Raw genomic sequence first — 26,915 nt, 5'->3', positions numbered from 1 at the left:
CTTGGGGAAATAGACTCAAAGATTGAGATTAGGGTGTGAAAAGTTTAAATGGGGACGCTTTCTCCAAGATCAATATTCTGACCTTGGAAAGCAGACAGACTGGGAAAGAGGAAGAAACTGGGCTGGATGTAGTCAGGAAAGTCCTCAGCTAATTCTTTAGAGTTGAGATGGTCCTGCAGTTAAGCCACAATTAAGGCAGGTGATGGTCCTTTATGACCCTGCATGGACTGGTGGATACAAGGGTCATAAGCTGAAGACAATACTGGAGAGGGAGTCTGTTGGGAGCCATCAGCCATCAACATTCCCAGAAGCTGGGGAAATGAGTGTTTCAGGTGTGTGTGTGTGACAGAGAGCGAGCGAGAGCGTATCTGGGCAGCACACCGCAGTGTCCACTATCAATGTCAGTGAAGTTAGGGTGTATTTTTTACTTAAATATTTTATCCCATAAATGCACATTTTAAGTGTGCTTGTTTTGTCCTCAAGTTAAAGATAGAAACCTAATCCAAACCTATTTTACTAAGTCTTGATTCTCACTCACATTGCCCAATTTCTTTAAACAGTTATGCATTTAAATAATCCAGTGGGTGTCACTAACTTTTCCCCCAATTAATACCAAATACTGCTGCCAAGATGCTATGTTAAAATGTATGTACGATACAAGGTTCTTGGAACCCCACTATAAAGAATGCTGTTTTCCAAGTAGATTATCACTTAAAGGGTAGCTTGCTTTAGTTCATGGTAGATAGCCTGGATACCATCTTCAAATAGTAGTTATCAAAATGCTTTTATCTGTTAACACTAGATTGCAAACTCAGGGCAGAATAACATTATTTGGAATGTTTTATCTTAGCAAATACAGTTTATGCTCCTAGAAGGCAAGGATGATAGCACATGTCCATATATCGTTTTCTTTTTTTTTTGAGATGGAGTTTTGCTTGTTACCCAGGCTGGAGTGGAGTACAGTGGCGTGATCTTGGCTCACTGCAGCCTCTGCCTCCTGGGTTCAGGCGATTCTTCTGCTTCAGCCTCCTGACTAGCTGGGATTACAGGTGCCCGCCACCATGCCCAGCTAATTTTTTGTATTTTTAGTAGAGATGGGGTTTTATTTACATTGGCCAGACTGGTCTTGAACTCTTGACCTCGTGATCCACCCACCTCAGCCTCCCAAAGTGCAGGGATTACAGGTGTGAGCCACCATGCCCGACCTTATATTCTGTATTTCAGGTGGTAACATGGTGCCCTGTTCATAAAGGGAGTTCACACTGACTCATGAAAAATACACATTCTTTCACAGATGAGTTACCATATGCCTAATTTCTGTGCTTTATTTCTCCTTGCCCAAGATATAGGAGAAATAAATTTGCAGGAATATTAAAGTATCGAGGCATACTCTGAATAACAAAATTACCATAATGTAAAAGATTCACAAAGATTCACCTCCAATAATAATACCATTTAATTGCTGTTTATGGTAAGCATTTACTGCCAATTCTTTAAAAATGAACAAAAATAAAATTTTAAAGTACTTAAAAAAAACCCACTATATAATGTACTCCAGTACTGTTAAGTGGCCCTAGGTATAGGACTTCACTTAATAGTTGGTAAGACAGACTTGTAATTTGTGTTAATGTTAGACAAACAGTCCCAACCTCACTGCTCCCCAGAATGTCTCTCTAGAGAGAAGCAGCTTTCTCAAGGTCTTTAACATGAATGTAGTGAGTGAGTATAGAGAACCCTGCTCTGGGAAACTGGAGACTTTTATTGTCTTAGCACTGACATTAACAGCATGACACCGGATAGTCCTTAGTTCTGTTTTACCTTAAAACATGAAGTTTTTTTGTTTTTGTTTTTGTTTTTGAGACAGGAGCCTTGCTCTGTCGCCCAGGCTGGAGTGCAATGGCACAATCTCGGCTCACTGCAACCTCTGCCTCCCGGGTGTAAGCGATTCTCCTGCCTCAACTTCCCAAGTAGCTGGGATTACAGGCGCCTGCCACCATACTTGGCTAATTTTTGTATTTTTTAGTAGAGATGGGGTTTCACCATGTTGGTCAGGCTGGTCTCAAATTCCTAACCTCAGGTGATCTGCTCGCCTCTGCCTTGGCCTCCCCAAGTGCTGGGATTGCCACCGCACAAGGCCCAACTTGAAGATTTAATTGTTAGCTCTTTCTGCTCTAAAATCATGTTACACCTTTCCTTCTACAACCAGAGAGGAGTTAAACATTTAGTAACACTAGAAAAGATGGCCTATTGAAAACTTGTTTCTTTGCTGAGAACAGTTGTTTCTGAGGATGAGATTAGAAAGAAAACAGTATTAACAGAGATGAGAAAAGGAAAGCCTTATTAAAGTCTGTGCCACTTCTAATTCCAGAAAAAAATGCCTAGACTGTAAAGTTTGACATAAAAATAGTAATCAACATAACAATAAAAATTGCTTAGCAGATACCTAATAATCATTAGGAAACAATATCCAAATATGAAGAAAACCATAATTCAGAAATAACTTTTACTTCTCAGTATCCTGGAGATATAACTTGTGTAGACCTAGTTACCAACCTGTGTATATCTGTAACAGTAAAAAATTTCAAACAGCCAAATGTCCCCAAAAGAGGGTACTGGTTAAACTATATCTGTATAATGGCAGCTGTTTATAAACCACTGTTTGTAGCTACCTTTTGTGTAAAAAAGGGAGAGGGAGGAGGAGAGAACATACATTATATTTGTGTATATATGCACAGACTGTCATGAAAAACATAACACAGAAAACTGCTTCTTACAGTTTGCCCTTTTGCATGTTCCATTTTTTTTTTACAAGTGTACATATTTCATAAAGTTTGAAAATAATGAGGACATTATAAAGCAAAAATTTATAGGTGAAATATTATAAGGGCCTAGTACCCAGAATATATAAGGAACTTAGAACCCAACAATAAAATTTCTTTGAACAAAGGACTTGAACAGACATTTCTCCAAAGAAGATACACAGGTGGTCAAACACAAGAAAAGATGCTCTACATCATTAGTAATCAGGGAAATGCAAATCAAAACCACAATGAGAGACCACACCCATGAGGATGGCTATAATTTTTTAAATGACAAAATAAGTGTTGATGAAGGTGTGGAGAAATTGGAACCCTCATACATCAATGGTGGAAGGTAAAATGGTACAGCGGCCGAGGGAAAGTTTGACAGTTCCTCAAAAAGTTAAATGTACAATTTCAATATGACCCAGCAACTCCACTCCCAGGTATATACCCCAAATAATTGAAAACAGGGACTCAAATACTTGTACAGGAACATTCATAACAGCACTATGAACATCAGCCAAACGATAGAAACAACTCAACTGGATGAATCGATAAACTTATGGTACATATCCACAATGGTATACTTACTATAAAAAGTATACTTAGCTATAAAAAGGAATGAAGTACTGCAAACATGCTACAATGGATCAACCTCAACAACATGTTAAAGCAGCTAGACCAAAAAAGTAATACACTTTTGATTCTCACATGAAATATCTGGATGTAAATCCATAGAAATAGGAAGCAGGTTGGTGGTTGCCAGGGACAAGTGGGGAGGAGAAAATGGAGAGTAACGGGGCTTTATTTTGGAGTGATGAGAATGTTTTGCAGCTAGATAGAAGTGGTGGTTGTACACCATTGTGGATGTACTGCCACTTAAATCGTCCACTTAAAGTTAATTTTGTTATGTGAATTGCATCTTAATTAAAAGCAAGGATAACATTCGAATCCTGGACATTATCCTTCCTTTCCATTTGGTGTCAGGCCCCTGTTAGAATTCTCGTCCAGTTTGGTCAGTGTACTTAATTAAGATGTGGAGAAATTAGAATGCACAGTTAAGAGGGAGGATAAAACTGATTAAGGTAGTGCTTTTCTAGGTTTCCCCTAAACAATTTAACAGGTGGATAGTGGCACCACTTACAAGATGGAAAAACCAGCTGAAGGAAGATTTGGGGGAGAAGTTAAGAGTTTTATCTTGGGCCTGTGTTTTGCAACCAGAGTGTAAAAGACATGTTAACTCTTCAGTGGAGAAGCACTACAACTAGAAATGGATCAGAATTTTCTCTTTGGATGTGACTTCTCAAGGATGGTCTTGTCACTTCAGTGCCTGGTCAAATGACAATGAAGATGAGCAATCTTTTCCTGAAGGTCCAAGCACCTGAACATGGCAGGGTGACCTCAGATTTCGATATGCTCAGAACAACCCTGGTTCATGCCTATTGTCCCCCATGTAATTAATACCACTCTCAAAAATGTCTCATTTTGTGCAATAAATTATGTAATCATTGTTGTAGAAAATAAATGAAATTAATTAATCCTTCCAATACAATGGCAGGTATAGCAGGCTTGAACACATCTTGACAGTGAAGAAACATACGAATATGCAGCTGCTTATTTTCAGATGTCTCAGAACTTATTTCAGAAGTTAATAGTCTGAGGTAATTTTATTATTCTTACATCTTAAGCAAAGATTAACCATATCCCTTCCCCTTTCCTTCCAATTTATATGATCAGAGTTTTAGAATTGCAAGGGGACCTGAGAAGGTATATATTCTTATTGTCCTTTCAGTGAACACATGTGTTTTATGACATCAGAGACAGCTGGTCATATGTCTCCATTGGTCATCTCGACAGTAACATCTCCAAATCCACAAATAGGCACTGTTCAGTCTTACTGAAAAACAGGTTTTGTCCTGAAAATTAGGGATCCAGTAAGTGAAGATATGTTCTTGTTGTCTGAATTAGTTTTGTTGCCTTCCATCACAAGCTTGTAATATATTGTAACTTTAAGTCCAATAAAACATGGCTTCACTCTACTAGCTAAAAAACCCAACAAAATATCAAGAGATCCCATTCCCAAAAAAGAGACTTACAGAGTTTTTAAAAGCATGTTTATGTGACTGCACATAAATGTTTGTGTAAAAAGAGCATTGACAGTTGATACCACAAAGATTACAGTAAGAAAAAGCACTTTATGACAATATTTCACAAATTCACAAGGATCACTTTAATATACAAAGCAACTGCTACCATTCTGAACACAAAGCAGCTATTATGTACATAGTGTTAATAAAATGCATTGTAACTCAGTACATTTTTTTCTTTACACATAAAGCACAAAAAGATTTAGGTAAAAAAATTAAAACAGGGATGTTTCTAGAATGTAGGGAATTTTATTAGAAATGTATTTCCCTCATTATTTATTTATTATTTCAACTCCAATAGAAACATCAGAGTTAAAAATCAATACCCTGTTTTGTGCTGACAGTTTTGGGTAAAGTCTTTACCCCAGTCCTCAAGGAAAAACCAAAAAGCCAAACACCTTTCTAGGAACTTCCCTGATTATTTTGCTTTTAAAAAGTTTCAAGTGATATATCTGGGTTAGAAATAATTCCTTTTGTAGGGAGTGGGGGAGTTACAACTGACATGTGGACAAATCAGTCAAGGACAACTTTACATGGAAAACTGCTAACTAGCACTCTTTGTTGCCACCCCTAATAAATCTATACTCAAAAAAATGTTGACAAATTATTTCCCACTTTTAATATAAATAATTTTATTACATACACAAATTGGAGTGGCACTTGGATAAAAATACATCTATAAAGCATTTACCAATTCAATTTTAAAAACATAAGAAAATAAAACCTCCCAAACACAATGATAGATCATTTCACTTGGCCAACAAACATAAAATCATTATTTGCAGAGATTTTCTTCCTTCCCTACCAATTTTTAAACTATCTCAGATTTACTCTCACATCTCTGAGATGCTTCTCAGACAAAAGCCTGGAAATGCCATACTTCTATAGGCAAGTAATGTTAGGTCAAATGTGAATTTCCTACTCTTTGATAATTTTCAAAGACATTTCCAGAAGATTGTTCATTTCCTTTTACTTGCTGGTGAGAATAATTAAAAATGTATCATGTCATACCCAGCTGGGACCTGCACCCACCGTACCAGAATGCAGACAGGTCAGTATTTTCTTTCTGTGCTAAAACTGCCTGTTTATAATATCAACTTGCATCACCGGCTTTGTTCTATTTTATTTATATATTTTTAAAATTTTTCTTTTTTTAAAAAATAAATTTCAAGCTAAAACACCTGAAATATAATCCCTCCATTCAAACGTTATCTGGTCCCTCTTAAAGTCAGTCTGCCCCCTGAGGACACATACAAAGGCTTAAGCTACATTCACTAATCAATAAGAACTTATCATAAGCAGATGAGACAGATGGAACTTCAGCACCCTGTTTATTTGAAAATTTTCCATACTGACTCAGCTTCATGATATGTTCAGCCCCTCAAAGATTAATGCCTCTCCTAGCCATTGATTCTACAATGTCAAGGAAACCAGTTCCTAGTACATACAGTGACTGTGTAGTCAACTTAATATTCAACATCATTACATTAAGAATATTCAAGATGTATGTAAGCCACCCAACAAAAAGTTCTAGTTGTGCTTTGTACAACTGAGTGAACAAATTTATCTCACAACTCTTCACCTTCAGGCTTACTATGCACACTTTACTTTCTCCTTCCTCATCTGCAATCAGTCAAATTTAGGCAGCATTTCTTTGATGTTAACAAAGCCATTAAAAATGAAAATAATTCAGTAAAATGATTACATGTGGTCTCTGTGAAGACAATTGCTCTAAAAAGTCTTATACTATTCTAGACAAATTAGTGGACATTTTGGCATACTATGTACAGTATTAATGTGATGAGGATAAAGTCTCATTAAAAATTGAAAATAAATATTATTCACTTGAGTTATTTTCCCTTCAATCTTTATCCAAGATGAAAAAGAATAAAACAAGGTTTGAGCCCGTCTTTTAATTAACTGGGCTAGTCATATCTAATTTCCTGATGTTCTTCTTTTACAGCTGTTTTTAAGGCTAGCTTTTAGGTGCTAAAATATTTTAATTAATGAAAAACTTCCATTTAAAAAGTCACATGATTTGAAGAGAGGAGAAAGACTAAAAAGTTGAGAATTACTTGATGAGGGAATTTCTTAAGTTGCTAATACCCAAACTGGGTCATTTTAAAAAGTGCAAGTTACACCAGACATTTACAAAGGACAGAATGTAAATATATTCCAAATAAATATACAACTTTTCTATTAGATCCATGGGGGAAAAAATATACCAACAGCTTTCAGGGCTACAAAGGCAACAAAAATAAAGCCTCTTGAAAATAACTGAAAAGGTATGTAACACTATTCTAAAACCCACTTGAATTCAAGATCTTAACTTTAAGATATATTAGCCCTATTTAATCCTGCAAAATGAAGCAACCGTGATCTTCAAAATAAACAGAGACCAATTTCTGGTAATAGCTGACTATAGCTGATCATAGAATTAAAAACTTGTTAAATATGAAAAGAAATCTAGATTGAAGTCACTTCAAGTAAGTAAAAGCATCCTGGTTTAAACAAACGTATTTCCTCCTAAGCCTTTGTATGATTCCACATGTCACTCCAAAAGGTCAAAATGATAGTAGGGATTTGTCCTGAGAGACAAACTTCAGCCAGATGACATCTGATGGAATAGGCTGCCTGACTGGTATTGTGCTTTCAGAGACTAGCACTGCTGCTGACCTACTGTCAAAACACATTTTCTGACAAAATCCCTGCTCAAATGAAATGCCAAAATTCCTCCCCCAGGATGATTTTTGAAAAAATCAGTGGTTCCTTTAAAAAGCTATCTTCAAAATGTTCTTACCACTGTTATAGCTGCCACAGACAAATCATAAAAACCAAATACTTTTGGGGGAGATGCTTTCAAGTGACTAGTAACATATTTAAAAGTATCAAGCCAAAGAAAACTAATAAAAAATAAAATACTTGGAAGAAAATTAGAAGATAAAATCAATTGTTGAGTGCTGGAGTAATGCAGTCATAGAAACTACCAGAAGGGATGCAACAGAACACACAAAAATGTAAAATTTCATCTGACCTCAATATACTATAATACTCAGCATTCCTGACTTAAGAGCTCTCAGAGCTTTAGATTATATACTGTATGTATATATATATATATATGTACACATATATTATACAAATGCCACCCCCCCAATAATATCTAAATGAAGAGAGCACCTATGACAATATTATGGTTGCCAATATGGTACTTGAGTTTGAAAAATAATGAACTTAAAATTGTATCTGATAGCAATTATTTAATAATGAACACACTGGATCTAGCCCTTTCTAAGCCACTTTTCAGTTAAACACTATCAAAGCTTGAAAACTCATAAGAGTAATATATCAAAAATAAACCCCTCCCCACTTCATTTTTATTAGAGTTAATCTGTCCTATAGATAAAAGTGCCATATGGCCCTATATTTGCAAAGTGAGCAATACGAAACTTGCTATTTTCTAGGCAAATCAGTAGCATATATACAAATTCCTATGATGACATTTTTATTCCCTTTTGGCCAATATAAAGAGAAGAACATTTATTACTGGTAATGTGGCCACATATGTTCTTGGCTACAAGGTTTTTAAAAATTATGTCATTTTCTTAATATTCTCAAAGTTTCATGCTTACAAACAAACCTCCCCACCATTCTTGCATTAAAAAAAGAAAAAACCTGCACAAAAGATGCTTGATTTTTATCTTTATAAACTGAAATCTTCAAGTCTCACCAAAGGTCTAAAACAGATTTAGCAACAGGATACATTTCTCACCTCACCATTAAGTAACTGACTTCAAAACCAGTGCAATCATCCTCAAGGTATGAAGGACAAGGTCTTTATAACTTATAAATTCATCCAGCTCACATGAATGTGATTGCCTTGATTTATCAGGGACTAAGAGGGCCACCAACTTCCCAATAAGTAGAAAGCCTCAACTTTGGAAAAAAAGCTTTAGAGAATACAAACTGCTAAACATCAGGCAATTTTTCATTTATAACACTTATGACATTCAAAATGTTCAATTCGACATTTTGACTCAATAAATAATTCCAACTTGTGAACATACTGTGACTTTGCTTGATTTCTGTTAAACCAGTTTTTTAAAATGACATATCTATGCTGTTACACAATTTTTATGCTATAACTTTCCCCATTAGCTCAGCAGGACAAACATCAAACTTTATAGTTGTTTGAAAGCCTTCTTGAGAATCTGGTGAACTGTCCAAACATAAAGACTAAATCACTCAATTCTTAGAATGATGCTCCTTCATAAACTCTGTTCATCCTTGAAAAAAGACAATGGTTTGTTACAAACAAAATATACCATTTACAAATGTAATTAAAATCTTACTTTTTAAAATGGATCTAGCAATTAACACTTAAATCTTCATATTTTGTTGTTAAACAAGCTTGACTTTCTTAAATAACTCTTGACTAAATAAAAAACATTAGTTTTCTAAGTGTCTCAACTCTTTTTTAAAAGGAATTTCCTTCCCAAATGAGAAATTTTTTTATTTTTATTTTTTGAGACAGAGTCTCACTCTTGTCACCCAGGCTGGAGTGCAATGGTGCTATCTCGGCTCACTGCAACCTCTGCCTCCCAGGTTCAAGCGACTCTGCTGCCTCAACCTCCCGAGTAGCTGGGATTACAGGCGACCGCCACCAGGCCCGGCTAATTTTTCTGTTTTTAGTAGAGATGGGGTTTCACCATGTTGGCTGGGCTGGTCTTGAACTCCTGACCTCAGGTGATCCACCCACCTTGGCCTCCCAAAGTGCTGGGATTACAGGCGTGAGCCACTGCGCCCGGCCCCAAATGAGAAATTATAATCTAATATTATGTCAGTTTCCAATTTTTAAAATTCACCTTAGTCTTTTATTTTTTTAAAGAGTAACTGTTAGATTTATCAAGCTTAGTGAATAAAATGAGTAATAATTAAAAGTGGTATTGAAAACAATGTATGATATACACAAATACAGACTTTTAATCAGGAATTAAAATTATAAAATGACAAAGGCTATACAGCATATTGGAAAGCTAAAGCAGAACTAATAACTACTCTTTTTACAAGAGAACAAAAAATGTTTTGTAAGAATGACAATCCAAATATTGCAGTACAGCAGTCATTCAAATATGTTTGGAAATAACTTTCCTTGTGCACATCTAACACTGTACTTTTTATATCCTTACAACTTCTTTCATTTAAAAAATTCAGTAGAGATTCTCTGTTAAATTGTTAATATGGAAAAGATTTAAAATCAGTATTTTTCTACAACATGTAACATTTCATAAACAAATATATATCACTGCTTTATTTGACATCTTGAAGGCTTTCTTGGTGGTGGTATAATGTAAGTGCAATGGGCAACAGTAAATTAGAAATATCTTTTTATGTAAATGAGTGACAATATAAATATTTTTGAAGGTGAGGACAATAACATTTATTTAAAAATCTTGTTATATAACTCAAGGGATTGGTTTACTGATCAGCATTTTACTAAGAATTTAGTACTAACTAAAATATGCTTTGTACTTTTATTTACTTTGATTTAAAATTCAAATACCATGCTTTTTCATTCAGTTGGTTACTTCTTTTAATGTATTCAAAAATGTTGAACACATACAGAACTGAATTAAGAAGCAACAACTGTCCTATGGAAGAGCTGTATTAGTACAGAATGCTTTTAAGAACCAAGGACAAATTTTCAGTATTGAAGAAGAGAACATACACAGAAAGCACTCCAAATTCATTTCTGATTCCTTCAATACCATACTAAAGTTCTTTTAAGAGGGTATGTCTCTTAACAATTTTACATAATTCACAATGAGAATGTGAAAACATGTCAATTTGGCAATCAACACTTCTTCATTGCACCTTACTTACTTTATGCATGCGGCCCACACATTACTTCAGCTCAAGAGGCTGGGGTAATTCTGTCCCTAAGGCAATCAAGGAGCTCAGCACAAACCTTGAAATCATTTTAAAAAAGATTTTCTTTTCCTCATTTCTCCCATCAATTTACAAGTAAACAAATTATTACTTCTTCAGAAGGGTGGGGGTTGAAAAGCAGAAGTCTCTTCATGATTCCTGGCGTTGAAAATTTCTTGAGGGGAGAAGTGGAGGCAGGTGTTGGAACATTCACAGTTTAATGCAAAAGCACAAATGAATGAAATTCTGTAGTTGCTTTCAGGCAGTTTTGCGCATAGAAAAAAAGAAATGTTTAGAAAATAAAATGTTTATTTTGTCTTTCAGGTTGTGGCCAAGCCAGTCCATTTTCCACCTTAACAGGTGAAAATTTAAATCCCAAATTAATCTGATTTGTGGCAGTAAAGGTCCTTAAGTGCTTTTAGCTCCTCAATCAATGTCTTGTTTTGATTTTCAAGCACTGCCACTCTGTTTTCTAAACATTTCACATATTCTTTCTTCTTTCTACGACACTCTCGAGCTGCTTCCCTACAAGCAAAAGAGGATGGGAAAAATAATGCAAATGATTTCCACATATTTATTTTGGATTACCTTTTTTTTTTCTTTTTTAAAGAAATAGCTCACAACAACCAACATTTTAGTATATATTAAGAATTGGAAAAGATATACAGAATGACTTGGAAATTACCTTATATTAAAAATTTTAATCTGGCCAGGCGTTGTAGCTCACGCCTGTAATCCCAGCACTTTGGGGGGCCAAGGCAGAGGGGGATCACCTGAGGTCAGGAGGTCAAGATCAGCCTGGCCAACATGGCGAAACCCCCTCTCTACTAAAAACACAAAAATTAGCAGCATGTGCCTGTAGTCCCAGCTACTTGGAAGGCTGAGGTGCGGGCATCGCTTGAACCTGGGAGGCAGAGGCTGTAGTGAGCTGAGATTGCGCCACTGCACTCCAGCCTGAGTGACAAGAGTAAGACTCCGTCTCAAAACAAACAAACAACTCCATAAACAAATAAGACCTAAATGACCACTTAAAAATTATACCTCTCACTATTAAGATATTCTGCATAATTACTGCAAAACTTGAAATTCTATCCATATCAACAACTAAGAAAACATTAAAGCTAAATTTCAATGTGTAACAATCCTTTAAATAGAAAATCTTACAAACTAATCATTTCAGGGCATTTAAAAAATCTAACAGTCTCTTCAATAAATGGTGCTGGGAAACCTGGATATCCACTGCAAAAGAATGAGGCTGGACCTCACCTTATGTCATACACAAATATTAACTCAAAATAGATCAAAGACCTAAACATAAGACCTAAAACTATAAAACTTCTAGAAGAAAACATTCTCTGACATTGGATTTGGCAATGATGTCTTAAATACAATACCAAAAGCAGAGGTAACAAAAGCAAAATAGATAAATAGGGCTATATCAAAGAAACTTCTGCATATCAAAAGACACAATAAATAGTAAAAAGGCAACCTACAGAATGAGAAGAAATATCTGCAAATCATGTATCTGGCTAAGGGGTTAAGATATAGAATAGGCAAGGTGTATGGCTCACGCCTATAATCACAGCACTTTGGGAGGCTGAGGTGTGAGAAATCTCTTGAACCCATGTGTTCAAGACCAGCCTGGGCAATATAGTGAGACCCTATCTCTAAAAAAAATATTAAAAAAATCTAGCCAGGTGTGATGGCACATGCCTGTAGTCCCAGCTGCTCAGGAAGCTGAGGTGGGAGGACTGCTTGAGCCCAGGAGGTCTTAGGTTGCAGTGAGCCATGATCCTGCCACCTGCATTCCAGCCTGGGCGACAAACCAAGACCCTGTCTCAATTAAAAATTAGTTAGGTGGTGTGTGCCTGTAGTCTCAGCTACTCAGGAAGCTGAGGTTGGAGGCCAGGAGGTCGAGGCTGCAGTGAGCCATGATCATGCTGCTATACCACAGCTTGGGAGACAGCTAGTAAGACGCTGTCTCAAAATAAAGGGGGAAAAAAAAAAACGATCTAGAATATATAATGAACTTTTGAACTCAACAGCAAAATAACCCAATTTAAAAAATGGGCATAGGGACTTGAACATAGATTTCTCCAGATATATATAAATAGCCTATAAAAAGATGCTCAACATAGACTGGGCACGGTGGCTCATGCCTGTAATCCCAGCACTTTGGGAGGCTGAGGCGAGTGGATCATGAGGTCAGTTCAAGACCAGCCTGGCCAACATGGTGAAGCCCCATCTCTACTAAAAATACAAAAATTAGCTGGGCATGGTGGCGGGTGCCTGCAGTCCCAGCTACTCGGGAGGCTGAGGCAGGAGAATCGCTTAAACCCGGGAGGTAGAGGTTGCAGTAAGCCGAGATTGCGCCACTGCACTCTAGCCTGGGCAACAGAGCAAGACTCCATCTCAGGGAAAAAAAAAAAAGATGCTCAACATCACTAATCATTAGGGAAATGCAAATCAAAACCACTAGTTATCACCTCACAACCATTAGGATGGCTACTATCAAAAACCACCACCAGAAGAAAATACCAGTTGTTGATGAGGATGTGAGGAAACTGGAACTCTTGCATACTGTCGGTGGGAATGTAAAATGGTGCAGCTGCTATGGAAAATGGAATGGAGGTTCCTCAAAAAATTAAAAACAAAATTTACCATATGATCCAGCAATTCTACTTTTTCCTACATATCCAAAAGAATTGAAAACAAGGTCTCAACACCCGTGTTCATTGCAGCATTATTCACAATAGCCAAGAGGTGGAAGCAGCCCAAATGTCCATCAGCAGATGAGTGGTAAGCAAAATGTGGTATATACATACAATGTAATATTAATATTATTCAGACTTAGGAAGGCCCTCTGCATGCTAAAACACAGATGAACCTTGAGGGCATTATGCTAACACAAGCTAGTCTCAAAAAGACAAATATTGTGTAATTTCTCTTATGAGGCATCTAAAGTCAATGATATTCATAGAAACAGGACTTAGATTGGTGGCTGCCAGGGGCTTGGGGGAATGAGGAAATGGGGAGTTGTTGTTTAATGGGTATAGAGTTTCAGTTCTGCAAGATGAACAAGTTCTGGAAATCTGCTGCACCACAATGTGAATGTACTTAACACGACTGAACTGTATACTTAAAACTGATAAAGATGGTAACTTTTGTTATATTTTTTACCATGATTAAAAATAATATTATTTAAAAAATCTAACATAGATTAAAAATAATTAAAAATTATTCTTTAGCAAGTTACTCAATCTAAACCACTAAATTATTTTTTTAGCTCTGTGTGGTCAAGGGCCACAATCTTGTTACTTAAATCTTAATTTTCTGACTGTAAAAAAGACATGGTAATATTTTCTACCTCAAAAGGTTTGTGAGAACTGGTGCGGTGGCTCACCCCTGTAATCCCAGCTCCCAGCACTTTGGGAGGCTAAGGCAGGCAGATCACTTGAGGCCAGGAGTTTGAGACCAGCCTGGCCAACATGGCAAAACCCCATCTCTACTAAAAATACAAAAACTAGCTGGGGATGGTGGCAGGTGCTCGTAATCCCAGCTACTTGGGAAGCTAAGGCAGGAAAACTGCTTAAACCCAGGAGGCAGAGGTTGCAGTGAGCCAAGATAGCACCACTGCACTCCACCCTGGGTGATAGTTTCCGTTTCCAAAAAAAACACAAAACAAAAAGTTTGTGAGGATCAAATGAGTTAATATATGTAAAGCACACAATATAATGCCTAGAATGTTGAAGATGTGTTAGCTATTATTATTTTTAGGTAACTTAAAATGGTAGTATACTGCAATTCCATTGATGTCTTCATCCTCATGTAGCCTATCGATTCAGAAAAAAGTCGCATTTGCTTCTATTTTTCATTTTTGAGATGGGGTCTTGCTCTGCTGCCCAGGTTGGAGTGCAGTAGCACAATGAGGGCTCACTGCAGCCTTGACCTCCCAGGCTCAAGTGATCTTCCCATCTCAACCTCCCAAGTAGCTGGGACCACAGGCAGGCACCACCATGCCCAGCTAATTTATTTTATTATTTTTTGTAGAGACAGTGTCTTGCTATGTTTTCCAAACAGGTCTTGAATTCCTGGACTCAAGCTATCCTCCTGCCTCAGCCTCCCAAAGTGCTGGGATTACAGGCCTGAGCCACCGCACCTGGCCTTGATACAAATTTTAAGTAAGTACGACTGATATGCTAAAGTATGACTAATATGCTAAAGGCTTTAGTAGGAACGGTGGATAACATGTGAGATCAGATGGGTTATTTCAGTAGTGGCATGGAAATTATGAAAAGGAATCAAATGGAAATGGAGACAAATAATATGTCTGATGTACTCGTAAGTAAAACTGACACAACTGAGGAAAGAATCAGTGAGCTTGAAAACAGAACAACAAAAAGCTGTGTGACAGTCTCCAACATCTTAACATATTTATAACTGTAATCTCAGAGGAAGAGGGAGGACAGGACGGAAAAATATTTGAAGAAAATATATCTGAGTTTTTTTGTTTTTTGAGATAAAGTCTTGCTCTGTCGCCAGGCTGGAGTGCAGTGGCCCCATCTCAACTCACTGCAACCTCTGCCTCCCAGGTTCAAACAATTCCCTTGCCTCAGCCTCCCGCGTAGCTGGGATTACAGGCACACGCCACGACATCTGGCTAATTTTTTGTGTTTTAGTAGAGATGGGGTTTCACCATGTTGGCCAGGATGTTCTCCATCTCCTTACCTCACGATTTGCCTGCCTTGGCCTCCCAAAGTGCTGGGATTGCAGGTGTGAGCCACCACACCCGGCCGACAATTTTCTAAAATTAATGACAGACACCAAGCCACAGACAGAAGAACAATAAGTAAGATAAATATGGTGGGGATGGGGGAGGAAGGAGGGAAGGGAGGGAAAAATCCCTAGGCATATTATATTTGAAATGCTGAAAATCAGAGGCAGGGAGAAAAGGAACATTATGTACACACAGATTTCTTGTCAGAAACCATTTAAATCATAAGAAAATGAAGTGACATATTTTTTTTCTTGAGATGGAGTCTCGCTCTGTTGCCAGGCTAGAGTGCAGTGGTGTGATCTGGGCTCACTGCAACCTCTGCCTCCCAGGTTCAAGCAGTTTTCCTGCCTCAGCCTCCCGAGTGGCTGGGACTACAGGCATGTGCCACCACGCCAGCTCATTTTTTGTATTTTTAGTAGAGACGGGGTTTCACCATGTTGGCCAGGATGGTCTCGAACTTCACACCTTGTGATCCGCCCACCTCGGCCTGAAGTGACATCTTTAAAGTTCGTCACTTCAAATAAAAAAAAAGATAAACCCAGAATTCTATACCCAGCAAAAATATCTTTCAAATATGATGATGAAATAAACTTTCTCAAACAAAACTAGAGGGAATTCATTGCCAGGAGATCTGTTTTCTAAGAAATGTAAAAAAGAGTTTTTGCGGCAGAAATATATAATAGATTAAAACATGGATTTATATAAGGAAATGAAAACAATTGAAAATTAAATATATAAATGTAAAATTAAAAATTTCTACTTGTGCCATAGTTTGCCAAACCCTGATCTAAACCATTTAAAAGACATGTAGCTCGGTAAAAAGGCAAGACCTAAGTATATGCCACCTACAAGAATCCCACTTCAAGTATAAACACAGAAGAAAAAGGATGGTGAAGGATATATTATGCAAATACTAATCCAAAGGAGGCTGGCAATGGTGGTTCACGCCTATAATCCCAGCACTTTGGGAGGCTGAAGTGGGCGAATAACTTGAGGTCAGGAGTTTAGAGACCAGCCTGGCAAACATGGCAAAACCCTGTCTCTATTAAAAATACAAAAATTAGCTGGGTGTGGTGGCGCACACCTGTAATCTCAGCTATTTGGGAAGCTGAGGCATGAGAATCACTTGAACCAGGGAGGTGGAGGTTGCAGTGAGCCAAGATTGTGCCATTGCCATTGCACTCCAGCCTGGGCAACGGAGCAAGATTCTGTCTCAACAAACAAACAAACAAACAAACAAACAAACAAACAAACCAACCAACCAACCAACCCACCAACCAACCAACCAACCAACCAACCAACCAACCAACAAACCCAACAACCCAAAGGAAACTGGGGTAGTTTTATTAATATCAGACAAAACAGCCTTCTGAAGAAGGTATTGTCAGGGATAAAGAAAGACATTATATAATAATAAAGAGGTCTATCCTCTAAGAAGACATAATTCTAAATGGGAGACCTAATTCTCATGTATGAGGCCAAAGCTAATAGAACTGAAAGGAGAAATGAACAAAGAGCTGAATACCTTAATACACTCTCCTCTCAGTGATGACAGACTAAGTAGAGTCTCAGAGATGACAGAATAAGTAGAAAATTAAAAATGATATAGTACACCTGAATGACATAATCAACTACACCTATTTGACACTGATATGATACTTGATAATTTAAGAGAATAAAAATAACACAAAGTATATTCTTGGGCCATAAAACACCTGGGAAGATCCTTGATTATTTGGAAATTGAATATTAAACATTTCTAAGTCTATAGGTCAAAAAAGAAGTCTCAAAGGAAATAAAACAATTTTAAACTGAATGCAAATAAAAATATGACAACCCAAAATTTGTGGGACACAGCTAAGCCAATGCTAAAATGGAAATTTACAGCCCATACTTATGTTAGAAAAAAAGGGCTTAAATCAATTATTTATATCAAGAATTGCCAAACTTTGCTTCCCTGCTTGTTTTTGTAAATAAAGTTTTACTGGAACACAGCCATGCTCATTTGTTTTTGTATTATCCATCGCTGCTTTGGTATTACAACGGCAGAGTTGAGTAGTTGTGACAGATCACTGGGTCTGCAAAGCCTGAAATATTTACTCTCTGGCCCTTTACAAAAGATTTGCCAAACTGATCCAACTATTGTCTTAAGAAACTAGATACCTGCAGATGTTTTCTTAGAAACTGAAATAAGACAAAGGTATATATTAACAGGAAAAAATTTACAGTTAATGGAAAATGAAACTAGAAAGAGAACAATTAAAAAAACCAAAGCAAGAGAAAATAATAAAGATTAGAGTACAAATCAATACAATTCTAAGGAGAAAACTAATGAAACTAAGAATTTTGGTTGCTTAAAAACAATCAACAAAATTGATAAACCTTTAGCCAGACTAACTAAAAGGAAAGGAAGGTGGCTGGGGTGGGGGTGGCGAATAGAGAGAGAGAGAGAGGAGACAAAAATTGTCAATGTTAGGAATGAAGGGCGGGACATCCCTACTGACATCCCACACAGTAAAAGAATAATTAACACTACAAACAACTGTATGGTCATGAATTTGATAACTTCCAAGAAATGGACCAATGTCTTAAAAACACAAACTTCCAAAACTCACTGAAGAAGAAATAGTCTGAATGATCCCATTATCTATTAAAAAAAAACAAAACTTCTCAAAATAGAAAACTCCAGGCCTATGTGGGTTCACTGGCAAATTCTACCAACCATATTAAGGCTTAAATAATACAAATATTACAATCTCTTCCAGAAAAACACAAGGGAAGGGAAGACTTCCACCTCATTTATAAGGTCAGCATTACCCTAATAACAAACTCATGACAAAGAAACTAAAGTCCCATATTAGCCATAAACGTAGATGTAAAAATCCTCAACAAAATATTAGCAAATTGAATTCAGCAATGTATAAATGATACTTCATGACCAATTTGGGGGTTCATCCCAGGAATGCGTGCATATCTCAAAATTGGAGTATGAATGTAATTCACTCTAATAACTAAGTAAGAGAAACGACATAATCACCTCAGTAGATTCTGGAAAAGCATTTGACAAGATTAAACAACAATTTATGATGAAAACTTTCAGAAACTAAAAATCAAAGAGTTTTTTAAAACGTAATAAAGAGCTTTTACAGAGTCCCTACAGCTATTACATTATTTAAGGTCCCCCAAAGGTGTCCATGTACTAATCTCTGCAGTCTGTGAGTATGTTACCTTACATGGCAAAGGGGAATTAGGTTGCAGATGGAATTAAGATTGTTAATTAGCTCATCTTAAAATAGGAAAATTATCCTGGGTTACCTGGGTGGGCCCAGTTAAACCACAAGCATTCTTAAAAGTAGAAGAGGAAAGCAGAAGAAAACGTGACTACAGAAGGACAGAGATACACTATGTTGAAGATGGAGAAAGGGGACCATGAGGCAAAAATGTGGGTGGCCTCTAGAAGCTAGAAAGGGCAAAGAAACACATTTTCACTTAGAACCTCCAGGAAGGAATGCAGTCCTGCTGACACCTTCATTTTAGCCCAGTGAGACCCAATGAAGGCCTCTGATCTTACAGAACTGGAAGACAATAAATTTGTGTTGTTTAAGCCACTAAGTTTGTGGTAGTTTGTGACATGCAGCAATAGAAAACTAATATACCCCCTAAGATCAAGAATAGGGCAAAGATGTCCTCTCTCACCACTCCTATTCAACATCACAGCACAAGTCCTAGACACTGCAATAAGGAAAAAAAATTAAAAGGCATGCAGATTAGAAAGAAATAATTAAAACTGTCCATATTTGTAGGTGACATGATTATTTGTGTAGAGAATCCCAAAGAATCGACCCCCCCCCCCCCACAAAGCTCCTAGAACTAATAAGTAAATTTAGAATGGTCATAGGATAAAAGTTAAATATATAGAAGCCAATTTTATTTCCATATACCAGCAATGAACAATTGAATATACCATTTCAAATAGCACATGTCCCCGCCCCCACCCCCCAAAAAAAACAGAAAACAATTTATACTTGGGTATAAATCCAGTAAGATATGTACAGTATCTATATGCTGAAAGATAAATTAAGATTATATTGTGTTCATGGAATCAAAAACTAAATATTGTTAAGATGTGACTTCTTCACAATTTGATCTATAGACACAACACAGTCCTAACCAAAATTCTAGCATGCTTTCCGTAGACATCAACAAGCATATTATAAATATATTAAAATGCAAAGGAACCAGAACAGTCAAAACAATTTTAAGAACAAAGTTGGAGGACTCACACTATCAAATTCAAGACTTACTATAAAAGTACACAACTCAAGGCAACATGGTATTGGCTAAAGGACAGACACAAAGATCAATGGAAAGATATCCCAGAAACAGACCCACAAAAATATGGTCAATTAATTTTTGAAAAAAAAAGCAAGGGCAATTCAATAGAGAAAGAATAGTCTTTTAAACAAATGATCTGGACAAATGGATGTTCCTATATTAAAAAAATGGATCTTGACACATCCTCATACCTTATACAAAAGTAAACTCAGGAGGGAATTACAGATCTAAATATAAAACTCTTAACATAAAACATAACACTCTTAGAGGAAAACGAAGTCTGTGTGATATTGATTTAGGCAAAGAATTCTTTTTTCCCTTTCTGGTTGACATAAAATAATTGTACATATTTATGAGATACAGTGATATTCTGGTATGTGTATACGGTATATAATGATCAAATTATGGTAACTTAGCATATCCATCACCTCAAACTTATTTTGTTGGGTTGTGAACATTCAGAATCCTCACTTCTAGCTTTGTGAAAATACACAAGTTGTATTTAACCATATTCACCCTATGGTGCTACAGAACACCAGAACTCATTCTATCAACCTAGATGTAAGTTTGTATCCATTAACCAATCTCTCCCCATGCTTCCTATCTCACCTTCCCTTCCCAGGCTCTAATACCCACAATTTTACTATCTACTTCAATGAGCTCAAAAAATTTTTAGCTCCCACATGAGTGAGAAAATGTGGTATTTATCTTTCCATGTGAGTTATTCTGCATAACCCATAATGTCCCCCAAGTTCATCCATATGGCCACAAATAATGAATTTTCATTCTTTTTAGTGGCTCAATAGTATGCCACTGTGTATATATACTGCACTTTTCTTTATCCATTGATAATGTTGATGGATATTTAGGTTGATTCCCTATCTTAGCTACCGTGAAGTGATGCAATACTGATTTACTTTCTTTAGAATAAATACCCAGTAGTAGGATTGCTGGATCATACGGTGGTTCTTTTAGTTTTTTTGTGAAACCTCCACACTATTTTCCATAATGGCTGCATTAATGTACATTCTGACCAACGTTGAGAAAATTCTAACACAAAGAGTTAGAAAGAGTTCACCTTTTTCTGCATCCTCATCAATGTTTGTTACTTTTTATCTTTTTGATAATAATCATTCTAACTAATGATACTTCATTGTGGTTTTAATCTGACAATTAGTAATGTTGAGCTTTTCAAATATATTTCTTGGCTATTTGTATGTCTTCTTTTGAGAAATGTCTATTTAGACCTTTTGCCCACTTTTTAATAGGATTTTTTTTTCCCTGTTAGGTTGAGTTCCTTGTATATCCTGTTTATCAGTCCCGTGTCAGATGAACAGTTTGTAAATATTCCTCCCATTCTGCAGGTTGTCTCTTCACTCTGTTTCATTTCCTGTTCAGAAGCTTTTAATTTAGTATTTCCACTTAACTATTTTTCTTTTTGTTGCTTGTGCTTTTGGAGTCTTAACCATGAAGTTTTTGCCCAGTATAATATCAGGAAACATTTCCCCCATGTTTTCTTCTAGTAGTCTTTAGAGTTTGGGGTCTTATGTTTAAGTATTTAATCCACTTGGAGTGGATTTTTGGGTATGGTGATAGGCAGGTATTTAGTTTCATTTTCTGCACACAGATATCCAGGTTCCCCAATACCACTGATTGAAGAGCGTGTCCTTTCCCCAATGTACGTTCTTGGCATTTGCTGTAAATAAGTAGATTTATTCTGGGTTCTTTATTCTGTTCCACTGGTCTATGTGTCTGTTTTTGTATCAATACTATGTTTTGGTTACTACAGCTCTGTAGCATATTTTGAAGTCAGGTAGTGTGATGCCTCCCATGTTGTTCTTTTAGTTCAGGAATGCTTTGGCTATTTGGGCTCTTTTTGGTTCCGTAAGAATTTTAGGATTCTTTTTTCTATTTCTGTTACAAATATCATTTTATTTTGATATGGATTGCACTGAATCTGTAGATTGTTTTGGGTGGTATAGTCATTTTAACAATAGTAATTCTCCCAATCCATGAGTGTGGAATGTCTTTCCATTTGTCTTCCTTGATTTCTTTAATCAGTGTTTTGCAGTTTTCAGTGTAGAGATCTTTCACCTACTTGGTTATTTATTTATTTTTTGGCTATTGTAAATGGAATTGCTTTCTTCATTTCTTTTTCAGCCAGTACATTATTGATGTATAGAACTGCTACTGACTTTTGGCCAGGCATGGTGGCTCACGCCTGTAATCCCAGCACTTTGGGAGGCCGAGGCGGGCGGATCACGAGGTCAGGAGATTGGGACCATCCTGGCTAACACAGTGAAACCCCGTCTCTACTAAAAATACAAAAAATCAGCCAGGCGTGGTGGTGGGCGCCTGTAGTCCCAGCAACTTGGGAGGCTGAGGCAGGAGAATGGCATGAACCTGGGAGGTGGAGCTTGCAGTGAGCTGAGATCACACCACTGCACTCCAGCCTGGGCGACAGAGTGAGACTCCATCTCAAAAAACAAAAAAAGAATTGCTACTGACTTTTGTACGCTGATTTTGTATTCTGCAACTTTACTGAATTTGTTCATCAGTTCTAATAGTTTTTTGGTGGAGTCTTTAGTTTTTTCCATATATAAGATCATTTCATCTGCAAACAAGGGCAATTTGATTCCTCCTTTTCCAGTTGGGATGCCCTTTATTTCTCTTGATTAACTGCTTTGACTAGGACATCCAGCACTATATTGAATAAGAATGGTAGAAGTGGGCATCTTTCTCTCATTCCAGTTCTCAGAGGAAAGCCTTTCAGCTTTTCTCCATTCAATATGATGTTAGCTGTGGGTTTATCACACATGGCCTTTAACTGTGTTGAGGTATGTTCCTTCTTATGCCTAATTTGCTGATTATTTTTATCCAGAAAGGATGAATTTTATCAAACGCTTTTCCTGTGTCTACAGATGTGATCATATGGCTTTTGTCCTTCATGCTGCTGATGTGATATATCATGCAATAACACACCATGAGCATATGCAAATATGGTCCAACAATCATACTTGCATCCCTGGGATAAATCCCATATGATCATGGTGTATTATCTTTCTGATATGTTGTCAGATTAGGTTTGCTAGTGTTTTGTTGAGAATTTCTGTATCTATGTTCAACAAGTACAGTGGTTTGTAGTTTTCTTTTGTTGTGTCCTTGTCTGGTTTTGGTATTAAAGCAATGATGGCCTTAGAGAATTAATTAGGAAAAATTCTCTCATCTTTAATTTTTTGGAATAGTTTAAGGAGAATTGGTATTAGTTCTTCTTTATAAGTTTGGTAGAATTAGGCAGTAAAGCCATCTGGTCCTGGGCTTTTCTTTATTGGTAGACTATTACTGATTCAATATCATTACACATTATTGGTCTGTTCAGGTTTTCCATTTCTTGATTCAATTTTGATAGGTTATATATGTCAAGAAATTTATCCATTTCCTCTAGGTTTTTCAATTTGTTGGCGTATCATTGCTCATAATAGTCCCTAATGATCCCCTATACTTCTGTGGTATTAGCTGTAGTGTCTCCTTTTAGTTTTTAATTTCATTTATTTGGATCCTGTCCCTCATTTTTTCTTGGCTTATCAATTTTGTTTATCTCTTCAAAAACCAACTTTTCTTTTCTTTTTTTTTTTTTAAGACAGGTTCTCACTCTGTTGACCAGGCTACAGCACAGTGGCACAATCATGGCTTACTGCTGTCTCAGTTTCCTGGCTCAAGCGATCTTCCCACCTCAGCCTCCTGAGAAGCTGGGTCTACAGGCTTGCACCACACCATGCTAATTTTTGTATTTTTTTGTAGAAATGAGGTTTTGCCATGTTGCCCGGGCAGGTCTCGAAATCCTGAGCTCAAGAATCCACATACCTTGGCCTCCCAAAGTGCTGAGATTACAGGTGTGCGCCACCATGCCCAGCCCTGTATTGATTCTTTTAGACTTTATTTCATTTAGTTCTCGGATTTTTACTATTTCTTTCTTTCTACTAATTTTGGGTTTGGCTTCTTCTTTTCTAGTTCCTTGAGGTGTATTGTTAGGTTTTTTATTTGAAATCTTGCTACACGTTCCTGATATACGAATTTATTGGTACAAAATTCCCTCTCAGCACTGCTTTTGCTGTATCCCATAGATTTTTATATGTTGTGTTTCCATTTTCATTTATTTCAATAAATTTATTTCCCTCTTAATTTTTTCACTGACCCAGTAGTCATTCAGGAGCATGCTGAATTTCCATTTATTTGTACAGTTTCTGAAGTTCCTCTTATTACTGTTTAATTCCATTGTGGTCTGGAAAGATACGTTATGTAATTTTGAGTTTTAAAACTTTGTTGAGACTCGCTTTGTGGATATATGGTCTATCCTGGAGAAAGTTCTATGTGCTGACGAGAAGAACGGAATCTGCAGCTTTTGGATGAAATGCTCTGAAACTGTTAGGTTCAGTTGGTCTACAGATCATCTTAAGTCTGATGTTCATTGATTTTCTGTCTAGATGATCTGTCAAATGCTGGAAGTGGAGTTTTGAAGTCCCCAGCTATTATTATATTGGGGCCTATCTCTTCCTTCAGCTCTAATGTTCGCTTTATATATCTCATGCTCTGGCATTGGGTGTTATATATTTATCATTTTACATCCTCCAGCTGAATTGATCCCTCTATCATATAATGACCTTCTTGCTCTCTTTTTATGGTTTTCAACTTAAAGCCTATTTTCTCTGATGTAAGTATAGCTACTCCTGCATACTTTTGGTTTCCACTTGTGTGGAGTTTTTACCCCCATCCTTTTATATTCAGGCTACATATGTCTTTACAGGTGATATGAGTTTTTTGGAGGAAATACACAGGTTGACTTTAAAATCTAACTTAGTTTATATCTCTTAATTGGGGAATTTAAAATTTACATTCAAAACTGTTATTGATATGTGAAGGCTTATTCCTGTCATTTTTGTTCGCTGATTATTTTGTATATTCTTTGTTCTTTTCTTCCTTTTTTATCTTTATAATTTGGTATTCTGTAGTGCTAACATTCGGTTCCTTATTTTTTTTCCAATTGCATGTTTACTTTACCAGTGAGATTTATAATTTGTATGTTTTAATGATACAGCAGGTATCATCCTGTCACTTCAAGATGTAGGATCCTCTTATACATTTCTTGTAGGACTGGTGTAGTGGTGATGAATTTCCTCACTTTCTGATTGGGAATGACTTTATTTTTCTTTCATTTCTGAAGGACAGCTTTGCTGGGTATAGTATTCTTGGCAGGCCGTATTTATTTCCCCCTTTTAACACTTTCAATATTATTATACCACTCAGAAATGTAAAATTTCTGCTGAGAAATCGGTCTTTAATCTGATTCCCTCATGTGATTTGGTATTTTCCTCTTGCTGTTTTTAGAATTCTTTTTTCTTTGTCTTTGACTTTTGAGTTTGAAAATAATGTGTCTTAGAAAGGCCTTTTTGGATAAACTGTTTTAGTACATATGAGCTTCCTGTATCTGGATATATATTTCTCTCTCAAGACATGGGAGGTCTTCAGTGATTATTTTGTTAAATAGGTTTTTGATGCCTTTTCCTATCTTTTCTCCTTGTGGCACTCACAAAATTGAATTATTTGTTTGCTTTATGATGTCCTATGTAGGTTTTCTTCATCCTTTTTAGTGTGTGTTTGACTGGGTTATTTTAAAAGACCTGTCTTAAAGTTCGGAAATTCTTCTGCTTGATCTAGTCTATAGTTGAAGTCCTTGACTGTTTTTTATTAAATTATTCAGTTCCAGAATGTTTTTTCTTAAAATATTTACCTCTTTAATTTCTCATTCAGATCATGAATTGTTCTCCTGATTAATTTGTATTGTCTATCTGTGTTCTGTTGTTTCTTGCTGAGTTTTCTTAAGATCATTATTTTCAATTCCTTTTCAGGCATTTTATTGATTACCTGCTCTTTGAGATCTGTTAGTGGAAAATTATTGTGTTCCTTTGGAAGTATCATGTTTCCTTAGTATTTTATGTTTCTCGTGCCCTTATCTTGATATCTGTGCAACTGCTGCTTTATCCAATTTTATGGACTGGCTTTGGTAGAGAAATACTTTTACTGTAGATGTAGCTATACTGTTAGCTGGGTAGGGTGCTCTGGATTTGATTCTAGGTGGGTTCAGATGTGTTGTCTCTGTATGATTTCTTTTACTGTCATCAATGGTGGTATCTATGATTCTCTCAGGGCATCTATGATTTCTTCAGTGGCTTAGGCTTCGGTTGTCAGTGGAGGCTGTGATAAAGCTTTGCTGAGGATGGGGATGCCAGGTTGGCTGGTATGTGGACACAAAGGTCTTGACAGTGGCAGCAGGTCGGGCAGGCCTGCCTGCAGTCCTCTGGGTGGCACACGTGATAGCGAGAGCGAGCTGGTCCTCATGACTCCAGACAATGGGTGCTGGTGGGCAGGACCAACCAATCCTCAGGCACCCCAGATGATGCATGTGGGCACCAATGGGCCTGTCCATAGGCTCTTAGACATGTGTAAGTGGGCTGAGCCTATCCAGGCAGAAAATTCATAAATACAATACCACAACCATGATGTACAAAAGGACAAAACTGATAAAATGGGCCTCATCAAAATGGCAACCTTTTGCTCTGCAAAAGATAATGTTAAGAAAATTAAAGAAAAAGCTATAGACTGAAAGAATGTACTTGCTCTGACAAAGGATTTGGAAAAAAGGTCACTGAAAACAAAAGAAAACAAACAATAGAAATGACTAAAAGATCTAAGAAGACATTTCATCAAAGAAAACATATAGATGGCAAATCACATAAAAGTCACTAGGTGAAGGCTGGGCATGGTGGCTCACACCTGTAATTCCAGCACTTTGGGAGGTCGAGGTGGGTGGATCACCTGAGGTCAGAAGTTCAAAACCAGCCTGGTCAACATGGCAAAACCCCATCTCTACTA

The 26,915-nt window shown here is 36.8% G+C and overlaps 2 protein-coding genes across 11 annotated transcripts in view; one reads left to right on the top strand and one right to left on the bottom strand.

Annotated features, from left to right (window-relative positions):
* Window positions 1-26,915, top strand: part of METTL21A (methyltransferase 21A, HSPA lysine) — a 61,099-nt gene that overhangs the window by 16,470 nt on the left and 17,714 nt on the right. For 2 of the 7 annotated variants that reach the window (XM_073019988.1, XM_073019987.1), the window contains exon 4: window positions 14,954-15,054. The exons of 2 other annotated variants lie outside the window; for them this stretch is intronic. In XM_073019988.1, the coding sequence (XP_072876089.1) occupies window positions 14,954-15,042 (89 nt within the window). In that variant the 3' untranslated portion in view covers window positions 15,043-15,054. Of the gene's footprint in view, window positions 1-4,359; window positions 4,463-11,197; window positions 11,304-14,953; window positions 15,055-26,915 lie in introns of those variants that run through there. 3 more of the 7 variants (XM_038001659.2, XM_073019989.1, XR_005241456.2) reach the window with 2 other exon arrangements.
* CREB1 (cAMP responsive element binding protein 1) overlaps window positions 4,899-26,915 on the bottom strand; it is a 78,425-nt gene continuing 56,408 nt past the window's right edge. For 2 of the 4 annotated variants that reach the window (XR_491188.3, XR_005241454.2), the window contains 2 exons: window positions 10,829-11,398; window positions 4,899-9,231 (listed from right to left, as the gene is read on the bottom strand). Coding sequence is in view for 2 of the 4 variants with exons in the window: in XM_007966025.3 (XP_007964216.1) it covers window positions 11,254-11,398 (145 nt within the window). In the remaining 2 variants the exon portion in view is untranslated. Of the gene's footprint in view, window positions 11,399-26,915 lie in introns of all 4 variants that reach the window. The other 2 variants (XM_007966025.3, XM_007966027.3) reach the window with 1 other exon arrangement.

This window comes from Chlorocebus sabaeus, chromosome 10 (assembly GCF_047675955.1).
Source record: "Chlorocebus sabaeus isolate Y175 chromosome 10, mChlSab1.0.hap1, whole genome shotgun sequence".
In the NCBI taxonomy this organism is placed as follows: domain Eukaryota; kingdom Metazoa; phylum Chordata; class Mammalia; order Primates; family Cercopithecidae; genus Chlorocebus; species Chlorocebus sabaeus.
This window is presented reverse-complemented; position numbering and strand designations above follow the sequence as displayed.